This window comes from Toxoplasma gondii, chromosome X (genome assembly GCF_000006565.2).
Source record: "Toxoplasma gondii ME49 chromosome X, whole genome shotgun sequence".
In the NCBI taxonomy this organism is placed as follows: domain Eukaryota; phylum Apicomplexa; class Conoidasida; order Eucoccidiorida; family Sarcocystidae; genus Toxoplasma; species Toxoplasma gondii.
The window spans coordinates 5,548,667-5,566,512 of record NC_031478.1 but is presented as its reverse complement, the minus strand read 5'-3'; the positions used below and the strand labels follow the sequence as shown (position 1 = coordinate 5,566,512).

The 17,846-nt window shown below is 52.0% G+C and overlaps 4 protein-coding genes across 4 annotated transcripts; 2 read left to right on the top strand and 2 right to left on the bottom strand.

Annotated features, from left to right (window-relative positions):
* Positions 1-542: 542 nt before the first annotated feature.
* TGME49_236890 (hypothetical protein) lies at positions 543-2,220 on the top strand (the record flags this gene model as incomplete). Its single annotated transcript, XM_002369000.2, has 2 exons — positions 543-632; positions 997-2,220. 2 exons carry the CDS (start codon positions 543-545, stop codon positions 1,561-1,563), a joined length of 657 nt encoding a protein of 218 aa, XP_002369041.1. The 3' UTR covers positions 1,564-2,220.
* A 97-nt stretch (positions 2,221-2,317) lies between these two features.
* On the bottom strand, positions 2,318-3,247 carry TGME49_236880 (hypothetical protein). Its single transcript, XM_002368999.2, has one exon. The coding sequence runs from the start codon at positions 3,222-3,224 to the stop codon at positions 2,571-2,573; it is 654 nt and encodes a 217-aa protein (XP_002369040.1). The 5' UTR covers positions 3,225-3,247; the 3' UTR covers positions 2,318-2,570.
* A 301-nt stretch (positions 3,248-3,548) lies between these two features.
* Positions 3,549-4,193, top strand: TGME49_236870 (hypothetical protein; the record flags this gene model as incomplete). The annotated part of the gene is made up of 1 exon (XM_002368998.1): positions 3,549-4,193. The coding sequence occupies one exon, from the start codon at positions 3,549-3,551 to the stop codon at positions 4,191-4,193; it is 645 nt and encodes a 214-aa protein (XP_002369039.1).
* Positions 4,194-8,792: 4,599 nt separating this feature from the next.
* TGME49_236860 (haloacid dehalogenase family hydrolase domain-containing protein) lies at positions 8,793-16,944 on the bottom strand (the record flags this gene model as incomplete). Its single annotated transcript, XM_002368997.2, has 2 exons — positions 8,793-11,854; positions 12,585-16,944. The coding sequence occupies 2 exons, from the start codon at positions 16,942-16,944 to the stop codon at positions 8,793-8,795; spliced, it is 7,422 nt and encodes a 2,473-aa protein (XP_002369038.2).
* Between the last annotated feature and the right edge of the window lie 902 nt (positions 16,945-17,846).

The window sequence follows — 17,846 nt, the reverse complement described above, 5'->3', positions numbered from 1 at the left end:
GGCGGCTCTCCCCAAGCGCAACTCACTTTGGTTTTGTCAGCTATGGCGCGCTTCTACAGAGTAATGCAGCACGTCAGTTCACCCACTCGAACCGAAAGCTGATATCCACGATGACGAACGTTCGAGTGGTTTCGTGATACTTTTGTGACACGTGCGAAGTCCGGCAGCCTGCTGGTCCTTGGCAGTGGTGGGTCTGGTGCCCGCTGTTTTCGACACGGGAATCAAAGAACAATGTACTAAATAAAACAACAAAAAACTCACAAAAGCAATAACTGAGGGGCTCGGACGCGGAAAGCGACAATGTATCGCATCGCCGGAATGTTTTGTTTTTGCTTGTTCTTTATGAAGGCACACGCTTCTCACGGCGTGCTGCTTTTTTCGCCAACTGAATCAAAAATTGCGACGTGAGATTGACAAACGCTTCTTTCCGTTGAATCGGGTGTAATTAATTGCCCGAACGTAGGATAGCAACGTCGCGCCCGCCAAGAACTTACTCAAGCTTTCTTTGGATACTGGCACCATAACTACGGCGCACAATCAAGATGTATACCGAAAGATCTTCGCTCTCAGCTGCAGTTGTGATGGAAAAAGAAGGGGTGACGCCGAGCCAGTGTTACGCAATTCCCCCTGAAGTGAGATATCCACCAGCGTCGCTTGAAAAGAATGCTGGTTTGGTATATGATTAATATGAAGGCAGCGGAACTGAAGGATTCAGCGTGTAAAATGCGTGTTGTTTTCTGTCAAAAACGTGAACACGGTGAGGCAGTTCGACATCCACGTGTTTGTTGGTGCTGCGTTGCGATGGTAAGAGGGGGAGCCCTGCACCGGCGTCTCGCAGCAGGGCATGCGCATAATCGATGTATACGAGATCACGTTTTTGTTTAACAGGGCCTTGTTATTCCTCACTTGTGATACAGTGATGTACTATTTGCGTTGCCGTCAGGAAGAAATCTGTCTTTGTTTATGCGGTGCCGACGCCGTTGAATTTGTGCTCAGCGGGAAGACGCCATGACGCTCGTGACTCAGATGTTCTGGCGGTGGACAATCGCCTTTCTCGCCCTAATATACGTTGTTGCAACTCAAGCGAATGCTTCACGGCCAGCCACAGTGAGGAAACAATCGAATGACGCAGACGGAGAAGGAGAGGTTGACACTGGTGTCGCAGGTCGCCAGACATCAATGCCTACCACTCACATCGGGGGCCTCGCTGGACGTGGACATCGGGGAAAACAAACTAGAAAACAGTACATTCATCTAGACGCGTTGAATGAGGATGTGGAACCGGAAATCAAGGAACCGTCACTGCGGCCCCTCTCCCAGAAAGCGACTCGAAGAGCCAAATGGTCGAGACTTCTTTTGGAGTTGCTTCCCGCAGCTGTTTTCGTTAGCCTTCTGATAACCATGATGTCCCGGGCACGACCAGTGACCAGGGTACACGAGACGGTAACTAATTTTCTCTATCGTCAAGGCGTCGATGTTTCCAGGCAACTACAGGAGTTAAGGGATGAACGACAGCGTGAGATAGAGGCAGAATTCGTCGATATTCCCCCAGACTTGGAATAGCGGTGAGAGGGCTATACACTTGGAAGCGACACCCAACTGTGTGACCGGATGTGGGCGGCTTGAACTAAATGCTTCGAGTCTGCTCACTTAATTGATGCACACAGGCGAGCTCACGGGATTCGATGTGCGGGAGGAAATTTGCCCATGCCAATCATACACAGGCCCCGAAGAAGAAGGCATAGGGACCCGTGATGTATTTATCACTCGACAGTGTTCGAGAAAATAAGCTCTTTTGAGAAGCGATTTTGTCGGCCGGATTCGTTGATTTTGTCGGGTAGTCATCACCTGTTCTGGTGACAGTCCGAACAGGGGGTGTTACCACTGCAGGTCAGTGGCAGACTCCTACACAGTTGCCATCTTCTTTGGTCCAGAGGTAGTTTTGTGCTATGAAGATTGGTTGGGCGTGACGCTGGAATGTTTACATCGGTACGTGCTGCAGCGCCTATGTGCTTCGGTTGCGGCGTGCATTGCGTAGGGCGAATTTTGCGTTGATTCACTTCGTTCAATCTGGCTGGCTCTGCTACCATGGGCAATGCAATATGCGATAATAACGGTGCATGCCTGCATACGGGATTGACGGTCGGTTGTGGCGTGCTGCTGTTAGTTTCCTGGACATCATTTAACGCCCCATCAGTCAATCACATATTTGCACCTCGATGGTATTGCTTCACCATTCACATACTTCTACGGAAATTCGCGCGTGCAGTTGCTCGCTCACAATGCTTGTAGCTCCTAGAATGCAATTAGGGAGCACGTCGCGATTTCAGAGTCTGTAATGCTGCCTTCATCTTTTTGAGCCGGCACGAGTGCATTCTAGGTTTTCCACTAGCACATTACACTTGTGAAGCCTCATAGCTGCTGAGGCAAGGCTCCTACTTCCGCACACCTGGTGAGCAGTTACCTGTGACTAGGTGTCTTTGTGGTCCGGAATCAGTGGAAAGCTTCAAGTATATCCGTGCTTGCTCTTGGGGACATAATTACGGGGGGATTAAAGATACCAGAAGCCTCTACCGTGATATGTTGCCAAGCCAAGTCTCCTTCACTATTTGTTGTTGCCAAGCCACGTCTGTTTCATCTTGACGTGTTGCTAAGCCGGTGCAGCGTTGTAGACAGCCACTGGCGACTCGTACGAAATGCACAGTGGTGGAGGGTGTTGCGACATCCTTTCGAGAAAAAAGCTGTGCTACCCTTCTCCACAGACTCACACTAAGAACGCCAGCGCACTTTAGGCCTGAAGCCCTATCATCCCCTTCAGTAACAAGAGGTCGGTACCGCGTACAGCTCGTTTGCATGAGCCGGTCATAATCGCAGTTCCTGGCGATAGGATTGACTCCGCGACATGAAGCGTTGTGTAAGCATTGCGACCTGCATCTCTTGCGGTGTATTTTCTCTGTGAAAACAAAACCTAAGTAGCGCTGCGATGTATTCCAGTGGGATTCGCAGCTTAAATATGCCCGAAGGTCTTTACATGAATACCCATCCGGTAAAACGGGCGTAAGGCATGAAACCTCTCGCGTTAATAAAACTGAGGAAAGTGACCACCGTTTTAACGAACATAAAACCACTTTGTTGTCCAATTGAAGTGTCACTGATGGAACTACGGGATATCCGCTTTCCAGAGGAGACAAACCACTGGCGCTGCAACGTATGTATCTGGGCATCCTCAACAATTGCCCGGCCTGGGATGTTTTGACTGTACTGACGGCTCTTTTATAGACGCTGCCTGCCCAAACGACGTCTCGACGCCACACTGGCACTTTGCAAAGTATTTTTTACCGCTATCGTTGCGGTGTCGCTGTGGCGCCTTTGCGTGGGCATTTGAGACGCGGTATCAATTAGCAGGAACGTGGACCCGTTCTGTGGAATTCGAGCGCTTCTGTCGTTTCGAATTGTGGGTTAGCAACCATAAGAAATGCACCATCAGATTTCCCCCTTGTCTCTGGATGCTGTAGTTTACTAGAATATTGACGACTACATGGGAGGCGATGGCTGCCGCATCTTCCTTCCTGTGGCCACCTGTGCGGCGGCAACAGTTACCCCAGAGACTTCGTCCTTTTTTACATAAAGTTACGTTTTTTACAGGCTGTGTCGTTTCACTAATTTTCCAGGTCGGAGTTGCAGCTCCTTTCCAGCAGACAGAGACACGAGCATCTCTCAGGAACCTAGGTTTCCCTCCCGCGTCCAGTGCCATGCTGTTGGGTGATTCACCGCACGACACTCCAGGACACGAGGAAGACAAACTTGGTGCACACAGACGTACTTCCGATTCACTTGACGGCAGGGTGCTGGAGCCAGTACATGCAGATTCGAAGGAAGAAGAACTTGATGACGACGAGGATGAATCGGTTTCTGTGCCTGTTGACAAACGCCTGGCGAAGCACTATCGCCTTCCCCTGGACGCAGTTGACACTCGTCGTTACCCGCATACAAAGAAAGCCGGTAATAGAGTAAAGATTCTATTTTCCGATATGATCCCTGGGGGTTTAGCAGTGGCCGTTTTGGCCTTAATTCTGTGGCAGCGGCATATGACGCCACCACAACTGCCAGACTTCGTGCCAGCATTGAGGCCAGGTCAGCAGCTGGCACCTCCGTATGAGCCGTGGACAAGCGTGGCAACCAATCCTAACTGAATTAGGCGATACGCCTTCTTTTGCGAACGGTTTATGCTAATCCAAGAAACCAACTCGTTCCTCAGGAGGTGAATCAAGGCGGCGTTGTGTTCGCTGCGTTACGACGCGGTCGTGGAGAGACGCCCAATGGGAGGGGGACTAACGAAGGGTGTCGACAACGAGCTTTTCGTTTCTCCTTCCCAGCGTAGGGATTTCTTAACGACACTTGCGTTCGGCTCATCGAAGCAGCTGAACGAATTCACTGATGAGTGGTTTCCTGTTTGTGCTATTGCCTCCTGTCTGAACATGTGAACACCTTCGATCATGTCGCCTTCGTCTCCAGCATACATGATAATGTTATATTGAATCGCCGTCATATCGTGTCTCAAATGCTAAGCGATTGACTTCGAGAGATTCAGGAACTTTGGTACGGTTTATACCTTTTCATACGCATGTGCGGACTTCCTGTGCATGTTGAATTGACAAACGCTCTTCTGGCTCTGTTTGTTGTGTATTTTGTATTCTGTGGCGATTCCACTACAGCTTCGAGTGCATGGTGGACTCATTTCAAGAGGCATTTGTGCAGAAACCTTTTAGTTTAGCGGTGGGGGCATTCAGCATCGGGGATCTTGTCCAGTGATGGTGCTTCGACGGCAACTGACCCTCAGACGCTTACGTTGACAGCGTTTCAGTGACAGCGCATCCATTGCGGGCGCCGGAAAACACATGAGGCTGTTGGCATTCAAACAGGTGACACGGTCACGAGATAAGTGGACGCAACATCAGCTCAGAGTCTGAACGGCATGTGCTTGAGCCTATTGTGTGGCCTGACTGCGTTACTGTCACTGCTCCTCGTAAGTTATGCTATCTCACAAGATTTTTCAAAATTGCCGTGTTCTTCGGCAGTTATGAGCTCGAGAACTCCGGCTGACGATCTTAGTAACGCAGTGGTCCGTTTGAAGTGCCCACGACCAGCAGATCGGATTAGATATTCATCGTGAGAATGCCTAGCATGGCCGGACGCATTCGGGACACTGCACGGTTTGGTGTGGGCCTGTCGAATTAGGGCGTACAAACGTTCTGTCTTCGAACAACACTTTTCACGTTGTTCTCACGGAAAATCCGTTGACTTTAGTAAACCTTCCAATAACTGAATCTACGTGGAAACACGTTAAAAAAGCATCGTTGTCTGCGTCGTCACTTCGTGATTGGCTGTTTCGTGGGCAGACAGGAATCTAGATGTGCTGATTGGTGTATGTTATCATACCCTGCCATTCTACTGAAAAACGAGGACTCCGCGGCAGTTGTGACACATGCTAGAATCTTGCATATAACTCGCGTAGTGAGTGAAGCGCAGCAAGCGGTGAAATCGTGTTTAGCTCCGACGGATCTTGAAATACACCCTAGACGGCACACGCGGACGTGAACCCGGCCCACTCGGGAAATGTTCGCTCTGCATCTTTAAAGCCATCATCTGTACACTAACCTGTCAAAATTCTACACACGGCAACGCACATGAACCGCGTCTTCCTCTAGTGGTAGGACACGTGAGGACTGACTTGCTCACCCGTCTGACACAGTGTGCGCAAAAGATGCACTCCAGCATGCATACGACGTTCTGTACCGATGGTTGCTCACCGGTGCAGCCTTTAACGGGTCCTTTACGGAGCTGCCTGTGACTTCCAGATGTGAACTCCGCCAACAGGTCGCCGTTTTATACAGACTTTGCCAACACCGGGGTACGCTTAGAAATCAAGGAAAACAGAATACAATTCTTAATTGAAATCTTGGCCGCCCGGCCACACAGATGTCCAATGTGCGGAAGCTATGCTTGGTTCCCCTTGCTTCCGTGTGTGGCTGAATTCTATGGAATTTGCGGGTCTTTTTATAAGCCCTGCTGACTCCAAAGGGTATAGTGGCGGTCGCCATATTTTATGATGTACATGAAGGTATTTCGGGGCTTGCCACGTGCCATACGATACCGATAGTTGCCTCGTTGAACGCCCCCATGAACCTGAACTGTGCATGAAGTGGCGACCGTCACAATGCAGGGTCGTCGCTTCATTCAGTGGCGGCGTCATCCCCACTCTTCTGTATTGAGAGAATCCAGATGGCATGATTGCAGATGGTTGCTACTCAGTTTGCAGGCGTAACGCTTGTTTATCCGAGAAAAGCTCCAGCATTCCATCAGATGACCACAAACTATCCACCTCTAAATCGACAGAAAATGCATGGCGACAGTGGGGTGAAGAAAATGCATGGCCACACAGACAGCTTGCAGAAATAGGATTAATGCGTCTCTGCGTTCACACGGAAGGCTACAACTACTCTCCTTGCATGCCAACTGTTTACGACCTGAACTCACCCGTCTCCTGAATCACAATAGAGACGCAGCACCCTTGAGTAGTAAATGAAATGCTTGTACTACGTGTTCTTTCCGTTTTTTAATCAATATCGACAGTGTTGGGTTTTCTGCAATCCACGCGTGGATTTTGGGGTGCGATGCCAGAAGAACGGGTTTGTGATTTTTCGAATCGAGGCACCCTGGCTTTCGGGTAACACAAAGTACAATCAACATGGCACGGAAACGCGCCACGTATTTGCTGGCTTGGGTCGCCCTGCCTGCTATAAATGTGCTCCTTTTCGGGGACTGTATTCCTTCGCATCAATTGAGTATAACCAGCACAGAGCCGCCGGGCAGGAACGCATCTGTTCATTCTGCCTTGCCTGCCGACGTCACTGAACAGGACGAGGACGAAACAAGCGTAGAGGAGGACGTTTTGGCGCCCGGTTCATACGGCAGCTTGAGATACCACCTGTCTGATATGGACACGACCTTCAGGTGGCCGTCAGAACGCCACCGAACCTCTGCATTGATGCGCGATACAATACCAGGGCTGCTGTTGGTAGCGGCTTTGGTCCTTATGTCACGTAGAGCACGACCAGGGGGGGAAGAGGGAATGGTAGCACCGTTGACCATTCTGAATCAGGGGGACGTTGCCCCTGCTGTGGCAGGCGAGCAGGTACAAGAACGTGCTGAAAGCCCACCACCAGCATACAGTGACTGGGAACCGCGAAAGACTTCTCTGCTTTCTGAACTTCACCTACCCAAATAAGAATGTACATTTTGGTACCTCCATGGGCAAGGTTCCTCTCCATTAACTACCCATCTTCATACTTCGTAATGCTTGTCGAGCAACACTTCTTCGCGCCGAAACAAGTTTGCTGGAGATAAGATGGGCAACCTTCCACAGCGAGCGTCATTCTCTAATTTTTTTCTCATGCTGGCGAAGACGGAGCTCAACCAATATACCTATTTCAGGGTGTATGCTTCTTGAAATGGCTTGGTTGCTACGAAAGTTCGCGATGTGCGGGTTTCACGTTTATCGCGTTACTAACGTGCTTGATGCCGCTCTTTCGCATTAAAGTACAGGGGTTTGAGAACGCCGTCGTGCACTCATGAAGGGTAGAACCACTGTGTAGGCACCAGTGTGGGCGGTGGCAGCCATACGCGGTGGCGTCTTGACTGCTTCAATATGGCTTCTTGACGCCTCTGGATGATAGGAAAGGGAAGCTAGCTCATTTCATATCTCGTGTTTATGCTTCGATGACTAGCTGGCTCCCATTCCGTCGTGTTTTCTGCTTTATTTTCTTTTCCAGGCTGTTGTGTTTTCATTCGTCGGACCACAATTCTCCTCCGTATTTCTGGCTGAGGCGTCTCTATGTTCACACGCTCATGCTAATTCAGATGCTTTCAGCCTGACCGAGTTTTGCCGCGTCCTCACTTGTGGGGACAGGATGTTCTGACCCAAAGTTCAAAAGGTGCCCCGTTTTTAATCGAGCAGGCGGTAGCGGATTTGTGGCTACAATACTGCACACCGGTGCTCACAACATTAGAGTCTTGTCTCCTTAATGAGGGGATAACGATGGCTATTTATTGACTATAAAGACCCGGAGGCTGGTTGTCATACTCTTTTATCATCTGCGGCTTACGCCAATCACAGCGGTCTGGCCCACTTTCGTTTGGATGTCTTAGTCTTTCACACTATGTACCGCCTTTCAGATGCGGTGTATGCATGCTTTTTCCGATCGTTTCTCATGCTAAAGTTGTTGTGGAAATGTTAGCTTTGGGGCTAACTACGGTTCCAAGTTGATTCTTGCAGAGTACAAGGATAGTCGAGACCGCTCGTTGTTTCCCCGCAGCCTGTGATGGGTGCCATACCACTCGAGCATCCAAGCAACTCGTTTCACAAGAGAAATATTCGGTGTTCGCGCGGAAAGCATTCGATAGCCTAGACAGCGATACATATGATGGAAATGAGAACAGGGCGGGGCTTTCTCGTCGAACGCATTGACCGATCAGCTGACCAGAGAAGCAAGCGTTCCCGACGACACAGCGCTTGTGGTGGTAGGTGTAGCCATGATCCATTTAACTGATTAGAGTTTCTGGCCATAACATTATTCAAAAGTTGTGGACGATTAGACCACGTAGTGACTGGCAACGAACTACTGTTCTCAACTCTTTGGCTCTAATAAAATAAGGATAAGACTGGAGAGGGCTTGTGACGTGACATGCGCGGCTCATGAAGTTGCGTATATACATTGCTCGTCATCCTGATTCTACACAGCAATGACCTCGCCTTTGTATCGGGAGGGATGGGCCTTCCGCCACCAGTTGGCGATAGTGTCTCGACCCATCTGATCCCCAATCACGTACATGTGAATCATGCCATTCAAGACTGACATCGAACAGAGGACGTAGAGCAGCACTTGCCCATACCACGCGGATATCACCGATCCATTATTACCTTTTACCCTGCCGCGGTCTCCTTGCTTTGGTTGCACCTCATCAACTTGTACGTTGTTGACGCCTTCGTTGCGTTCTTCGGTAGCGCCGTTAAACTGGCCAGGAATCATTGGCTTGCGTGACCCATGAATGCCAATCTGCGCCCGCCGCGCCATGCGCGCTCTGAACGACTTCGCTAGATCACCTGCTGTTTCCAGCTGGCCCGACTTAGACGTTTCCGAAGCCCCGCCTAGATTTGAGTGTGCTGGCAGAGATGTCGAAGGCAAGGTTGGTAGACGTTCGTTAGGTGCAGCCATATCAACGCTCAGAATAGCACGCACTTTTACCACATCCATTTCAGCGTTCCGCGCCAGAAGCCTGTACATGTCTTTCGCTTCCTCGTCCGTAACCAGCTGCTTTGCAACCCCGATGGCATTCCGTCTTTGCTGCTGCATGCGTATTTCGTTAGCGGGGCAGTTGACCATGAAGACACAAGACACGCGGTTCTTTGGCGCGGTGACTAGAAACACAAAGAAAACCGCGAAGATAAAGCTAAGAGGCATCAGGACCGGATTACTCCAAAATGCTTTTCCCGATGTCCGTCCGCTACTAAATATAAGCGCGGCATTGAGAAGGCAGGCTCCTAACCATAAGAATATGACAGAAGCCTCAGTTCTCCCATCGCGGCTGCATGGCAGGTTGTGTTCTGCTGCTCCTGGACGAAGGTTGTGTCCCATGAGAGTGTCAACGTCAGGATGTGGCGGCGGCGCGGTACCTCGTGTTTTTTCTATCCACGACTGTGCGCTCGATTCTGGAATCGAGAAATGTCGGACCTCCCCATCCTCATGTGCATTGCCGTTATGAGACACGGCACGATTCCGTTTCGCTGCCGGTATCATATTTCTCAATTCCACGTCCTCCACTAAACCTGAAGAAAAGACCGACTGTTTTCGGATGCTTTTTTCGCGGAAAGGCACGGCATTGACTTCGGTGCGGAATCGCGTCGCCACCTGCTGGTTAACCTCTAAAAATGCAGTGGCTCCGTTGTGACCCTTCGTTGTTTCTTCCAAATTTTTCAGCATGGCTGTAGAGTGGTTTCCATTCAGCGTCTGCTGCTGCGATGAAATAGTTTTATCAGAAACATTCCCCACCAGGTCTGTCACTCGATTGGCTTCGTGAGTAGGGAATGATAGTGATGGTGTCACTTCTACCCTCCATCGCTGCACTTCCGCAATCGCCTTGTCATGAACCGCCGTCCTTTGCTTTGTGTGGCCGCCATCTGCCTCCTTATCTGGATTGTACTCTACGAGCTTCTTCTTGGCGTGGGTCACAGCGTCTTCCATCTGGGCAATGTGTGGTTCGTTGAATGAATGAAGATCAAGCAGATTTTCGATCTGTTGCCGTTGCAGCAGCTCGTGTCGTACTTCTCTCTGGACCCATGCACATGGCAGGGGCCGTCCGGCTGGGCCATAGAGGAGCCCAAAAAGCAGAAATAGTGCCAACAGGTCCACAATAAGAATCGACATCACTTCGGCCACTGTCCTGACACCTAGTGGATTACTTGTCGGACTGCGCTTTGTTAGCGGCGTGACGGAGGGAACGGACCAGAGCATTGATAAAGATAGACCAAGGAGCATTGCTACAGAAGAGAAGAAGAGTGAAAACGCATTTGGGGTGCCGTATGCACCAACTGTCAGCATTAAGTAAGAAACTGCGGATAACAGGCCGTACAAAATCTGTAGCTTGTAGACGGCAAACGATGTGACGAGAGTTGCCCGGCCCTCACGCATGAGCGTGATGACGCCCAGCAGGCCACACGAATCAAACCGGTTTGCCCGAGGACAGTGGTGCACCACTAGACTAGCCTTTGATTGACCTGCGGATGCAGAGGAGTCCGATGAAGAGGCAGAGTGCGTCGGCTCTTCCCTTTGGTTTGTCAGAATTGCAAAAGGAGCAATGGACTGGCACAGGCTTCCCGGCCCGAAAGCGATGCCTACTTGAGCTTGACGTATGGCAAAACAGTCATTTGTCCCATCTCCGACCATAGACACAATCAGGCCTCTCTCTTGGTACCGCTCGATGATAAGGGCCTTACCATGGGGTGACATCCGTGCGAAGACACGGACGCGAAAGAGAATTCGGTCAAACATCGTTGGTCTCCGTTGCCGAACCCTGAAGAGGGAGCTGGGATCTTCTACAGGCCCTCCATACCTCTTCGAATTTGGAGACCAGCACTCGGTTTGTCCAAGTGACGCGGAAGAAGGGGACTGGCTACCAGAGGATCCGCCTGTGTTGCTGGGTGTGCTTTCAGATCCAGGCGGGACGCCACTGTGCCCTTGAGACCAAAGAAGTCCTTCACTCTCCTCCTCCAGCTGATCGCTGTCGCCTTCGTCGCCGACAGCGAAATCCTCCCCACTCAAATCTCCTGCCATCAAAATATCTGGTGTTTCTGTGAGGGCTTCTACGGCTCGCGCTGTCAGCGCAAGTTCCTTATATTCCTTAGTGAAGAAGACCGTCCACCGGTCAATTTCTTCTCCGGTGTCCACATTCGTCCACTTTACTCTCTCGCATAACCCAGCCGCAGCTTTGGATTTCTCGCCTTGACACACGGCACTTGTCCTTTCCTTCGCAGGGTGCCACCCCTGAGATCCTCCTGTGCATCTCTTACCGGCTCTAGAATCGCCTACTCGATCCTGGCCACTCTGAAACGCTTCGACGTCCTCACCACTCAAATCATCGTCTACAAGGTCACCTAGCACCATCGGATGCAAGCCATCCACCGTATCACCTCTGCTCAGCCTCTGTAGCCTACCGGTATCGCTGCCGAAGACACCTCCTGAGCCCCCGACCATACCGGCTCGCCGTGCGACCGCAACCGCAGTTAAAGGAGAGTCGCCTGAAGGAACAGCAGGGGAAAAATGGACAGAAGGAGTCAGGACTGTATATACTGTAGAGCCGATGAAAGAAAACGAAGAGCAGATGCGAACCCCGCTGACTCCACTACAAGGGAAGGACCACAGAGTCCCCGGATTCACGTGAAACGCCGTTAAGAGGTAACCGCTTACGACAGCCTTTGCAAGGCAGTGACTGTGGATCCAGAGTCTCTTGTGAGCTCAAACACAAAACAAAGATGCGAAATTCAGGCGACCTACAAATAGAAGAAACAGATTACTGAGGAGACTGCGAAGTTGGCATACTATCCTGTGCTAAGCGGACGCTGTGGTCACTTTATCGAGCGGTCCACGTGCTCGCGTATACCATCGGGTTCACTGGCATTGGAATCTCCACACAACTTCTAAATCTTACGAAGGAATCGGCTGCGGGACAGCGATGCTTCGGTCTACCGGCTTGCCACACTTGTATCTGGCCTATTGACTAACCCGTGCACCTCAACACGGCGATGGGCTCTCTGCCTGCCTAGCAGTATATCTCTGGACATAACTAGAGCGCGACATGTCGTTGCTGGAGTCTTCCGTTCAGTCGTTAGGTTTGAAAAAAGCGGAAAGTGCCTAGAATCCTTCGGCGAGTGCGACAGTGAAGGCTACTATCTCGTGATTGATCTTGAGGGCCTCTAGGGTGGCAAGAAACCAAGCAGTACAACAATATGAACCCGATTTGCCAATTACCTGTGAGGATGACGGGCCTGATTTTCGCGACCTTGAGCTGATGGATGGTGTCAGCTGCATCAGGTCGGAGTTCGTTCCGGAAGAGCAGAAGACCTTCGAGGTCAAGGTCGCTTTCCACTTCCGATCGAGGTAAGTCCTTCCAAGCATTCAGGTCGGTCCTTACGCCTAGAGACTTGCTCGCTGCCGCAAGCACGTACACGCCTTCTTTCGCGTACGTGCCGGCCCGATGAAGGAACTGTCCAGGCACCGTTTCGGGGCGACAGAGTGAAGCGATGGCTTCGTAGCTTCCCTTGCAGAAAACAAAAACTTCTCCCTCGTTCTGGTCCCCTCGTCGCTCGTCTTTCACCTTTGCAACGACAACACTCATTACTTGGCGCACGGGATCAAACACAAGTCTCTGCAGAAGAACAAACCCTCCTGTTCTGTCTCCGTCCTCATCGCTGTAGTACCCCTTAGCGTTTGCCGGGGAGAATGCGAGTCTTGTCAGACCAGCGATCTCTGTCGGACCATCTGCGCGCTGTTGAGGAAACACCGTCCATTTCATCTTCCATCCTGTCGACTCGAACATCTGCTGCTCCAGAAGCGTCCCCACCATTTGTGCGTTATCTAATGTCAAACCGTGACAACAGACGAGGCCTTCGAATAGACGTGGCGGAACCTGCCGGTCACCGCCGGCAGCTTGGAATGTTTGGGGGGAGTTTTTGACGTTAGGCAAAGGCGCACCTGCACCTCGAGGTCGCATCTGCATGGCCGGACCATCCGGCTCGTAACTCACAAAGGACAGCATGGAGGCGGCTTCGACCGGCTGACACCCAACAAAGGAGAACTCTTCTCGCGTTAGCGTCCCGGTCTTGTCAAAGCAGACGATTCGTACTTTGGCCGCTATAGGAAGCCGCCCAGGCGCCGGACAAACAACAGTAAACGGCCTCGAATCCACGACTGTGGATGACCTATCAGCGGGATCAAGGGGCGAGGATAAGCCACTGCGGGACTTTGGCGAAACAGGCGACATACCTTGGGGCTCCCTGGTGTCTACAGGCTGTTCGCTGGGGAGGGAGGCGAGCATCCGTGCTTGACTAGCAGCGGAGAGAAAAACCCTCAAACAATTTCTTCCGGTCGCCTGTTCAACTCTGCGTCGGAATCCATCAATTTCCTTGGCGCTGCAAACACGAAGCCGGCGCGCCGCCAGGGTGGCGAAAAGCCCGCACAGAGCAGGCAGCCACAAAGGCAAGAGTTTCAGGAGAGAGTCAACGGCGAAGCGGAAAGATAGCAAGAGACTTTCGGTGTAGTGCGCATGCACTGCGACCAAGCCGAGCCAGAGAATGAGTACAATGCTGCAGACATAGATGAGTTTACGGTCATACCGAAACATTTCCTGTTCCGGGAGCTGGAGTTGCCGGAGTTGCTGTCCGGCAGCCGTATCAATTCCCGTGCGCAGGGCGACTCCCCAACAGATGCCTCCTTGACCGGAGGCTCCTGCGTCCATCAAAGCTTCGGCTGCAGCGACCTGCGTTCGCTCAACAGTTGCGAGATTCTTCTCCAGTTTCGCCCTTTGCTCAACACCCAGTGTTTCTCGAAACGCTTTCCCTGCGGATCTATTTGCGGTTTCGTCTTCCACAGTGAAGACATACTGGATCGCCTCCTCGTCCAGGGTCCGACTCCTGCCTCGCGCCTCCGTGCAAGAGATGACGCTCGTTCCTGCATGCAAGACGCTGTCGGCGAGTCGCCCATCCTCGGGCAAAGGCGTTCCTTTGTCGCCGCCATGTAGCTTTCCTCGCAGCTTCCTAACTGATACCCGCAAGGGCCCCTTACGCTGAGGCGTCCCGTCACCTCGAAGGGAGGACTCGTCGACAGCAACAGTTCCGTTAACGAGGAGCATGTCGCAGGGGACGACATCTCCTCTTGACAGTCGAACGATGTCTGAGGGAACGATATCGGCTGCGGGAATTCGAATCCACGTGGGCACAAAGGAATGGGAACCTTGGCCACTCTGAGGTGGCGTCGCCGACCTCGGCTCAGCGCCAGTCTTGAGGCCAGAAGCCGTTCGAAGGAGTCGGAGGACCAGAGCCGGTTTCGCACTGACGGCTTTCTCACGTTCTGCCGCGAGAGACTGAAGCCGTTTTTGCTGCCGGACAAGAAGGCGGATTCGGTAGAGTCCCTCGAAGACGACGAAGACTAGCAGGGTTCCCAGTACCAGAAAGTTCCGCGTGAAACTGTAGTACCACATGGCAACAAGAACGGCGAAGTAGAAGGCGTTCCCGGTCACGGACGACCAAACGAGCTCCCTGAACGTCGTGTTGGCGACGACAAGCCGATTTTTCCCGATATACTGACGATCAGCAACTTCCTCCGGCTTCAGCAAAACGCGTTGGAATGTGTTAAGGAGGCGAGTGGCTTTGTCTTCGCTTCCATCCATGTCCTCCGCCGTCAGTGCCTCTGCGAGATCGACGGCTTCACCGACACCTTGCTTTTCTTGAAATGTTGTCGCGAGAACGAAGACTCCTGTACGCGACTCGTAGACAAAGCTCAGCCCCTCGACTTCCACAAACCGCTGCCGATGCTGCACACTGACAGTACTCCAGACGTCGGCCACGAATGTCTGCGTCTGTAGGCTCTGCAAATTGATTTCCCCCATGGACCACCGCGTGAGGTCTTCCTCTTCCACAAACATGCCGCCATCTGTCCAGTCTTTCTTGCCTTCTAGCCCTTCTTCACTTCCTTCACGCGTCGCTTTTCCGGGGTGGCCGACTGCCGACGTGCACGCCTCCCCGGCACCGAGACGTTCCAGCGCCTGACTTGAGTTTTCGGCCCCCTCGGCGGAGAGGACATTTGTCACTGAAGCGGCTACAGCGGTGAAACGACGCCGCATCAACTCATCCGAGCAGGTTTTCGCTGCGTGACACCTGTGTTCCCGTTGCCACGAGCGCCGCAGTTGTTCAACTCTGTGGAGTGGGATGTACGTGACGCGCAGGCGCAGCTGTGAGCACGAGGCTAAGGGAGCTGGGGTTAGGTCAAGATCTCGCAGAAACCTCACCCAGAGAGCTTGACCGAGGGCCAAATACAGAAAAGAAAAGAGCATCAGACTCACACAAACTTCCTCGCGAGTCTGCATGCACTCGACATCAGAAATCCAGTACTGGGTAATGAAGTCGTTTGACGAGCCCTCGAGCGACGCCGGGGGCCTTGTCTTGGGTATGGCTCGGGAGGAATCAGACGGACTACTTTTCACTGACTCGGAACCAAGACGAAAGTTTGAAGGTGGGGCGGGGGGTTCCTGCGCGTCATAGAAAACGGGAGGCATGAGAAAAGAAGTCAGTGACCGATTGGAGTGCGTCACGACCGAGACCGAAATCGCGAGGATCGGCAGCACACACGCCAAGGCGAAAGACGCCTTCAGAACTGTTTTTATCATCGACCCAGGAAGGCTTCTGTAACACCCTTCCTGCTGAATGAGCATTCCACGGACAAATGTCAAGGGGCCTGAATGTAAGGAGTTGTCTTCATCCGGATCACCTTCCGTCGCCACACGCATTCCGGACGAAAGTCGCTGTACGACCTTGCCGGAACGATGCCAGAGTTCCCCGTGCCTAACGAGCTCCTGAAGAGCCTGCTTTTGTTTTCTCTGATGATGTTTCCGACGCGACGCTTGCACAAGCAACCAGAGAATCGCGATGCCAGCGATGACACTGTAGCAGATGATAACGAACCGAACAAAGTGGGGAGGAATAGGCGTCGTCAGCGGAGTCGCTGGACACTGTCCACTGAAGAAGCCAAGGAAGCCAGTCTGATAATTTCGCTCCGGCTTCGCCTGTGATGACGGAGCAGACGGTGCGCCCGAGTTTTTCGAGTCTGGGCTTTCCTGACCGTCATTTTCCACCTTGCTTCGTCCTTGGAAGCCTTCGCTTGCACCTTTTCCCTCACGATTATGAGCTTTAGACTCTTCATGGGCGGCCGCTGTACGTCGTGCTGTCGAATCTTTTGAGGATACGGGCTGCAGCTCCGCTTCATCGTGGCGTGCTCTGCCGGCGTGCTGTGATGAAAACGCTCGAACATGGTGGCGTTCTTCCAGCGTTTTGCGAGGCGTCTCCCTTGTGATGGCGTGCGCTAACACAGGGGAAAGTGCGAACAGGGTCTTCTCAGAACTATGGCCATGACCTAAAAAGTGGGTCACTAGCCGATCGTTTTGGACTCTCCAGAAACTTCTCTCCGGGTCCACAGAAAAAGTGAATACAGTAACCACAGCAAAAACAATGAAGCGGACTGAGCGCACTCGAAGAGGCAGTCGCAGTCTAAAATCTGGAAACGCGGTAACAGAAGGTAAGCGGGTCACCCCGGCCGCGGTACAGACCGCGCGGTTCATCTTGCAATGTCGCGAAGGTGTTACCGACGTACAACAGGAGTCGGGTCGATTCAGAGGGGAAAGATATTCAGCGCTACAAATCGGCGTGCTCAGCTACGCTGGCTGCTCCAAGTAGCTGAGTGATTCCGCTGCACTTCATATCCCCTACATCAAGTCCTAGTACTGAGACGATTTGAATGTTTAGTGTCCCCCGCGTCAGTTTTCAGTGGCAGAAACTGCTCACATGGAATGATGTCACACGTAAAGCACCGCAACGTGTGAGTCACACTTGAAATCGGATAACGTTTAGTATGGTCCTGTGTTCAAAGGGCTCCAAGGCGACTGGTGTAACTCAATGTTGCCTTCTCTGTTGAGTTGTCTGTCGCCAACCGCCACTGTCACAGTCGACACCCGGCATACGACGATATCACTATGGCGGCACCGCCATCGCCGGAGACAACGGGCTGGCCTAGATTGTAAACGTCTCTCTTCCTTGATGGAGAACTTGAAAAATGACCTTGGGCTCCGATCGAGGTAGGGACAACTGAGACACGAAGCAGTCGGTATCGCGTGGAGATACGTTGGACGCCCGACAGACCAGGAGGCAGTCACACCAAAACTGGACTACGGATGCAAAATCATTCCAAAGAAAACGGTGTGTTGAAGATCAAGCAGAGAGGAAAACTGCGAGTTTAAGCTGCGAACACCGTCAGTAAAAAAGCACGAAGTGACAATAGCTCAAATACTGTGGTACCGGCGATAAGACAAGGGTATCGTTAAGCCCGAAACGGCCGGGCTAGCCGCGACATCCACCTAATGCGACATCTTGGAAAAACCGGAGTAGGAATTGTCACCATTAATTTGCATTCGAGAAGGGAAGAACGGAGAGGATATGGCATCGTCAGTCTTTTTGCAGTGAGCTG

Coding starts and splice junctions, on each gene's coding strand:
- TGME49_236880 (XM_002368999.2), bottom strand. CDS start 3,224: ATGCCCAGATACATACGTTGCAGCGCCAGTGGTTTGTCTCCTCTGGAA.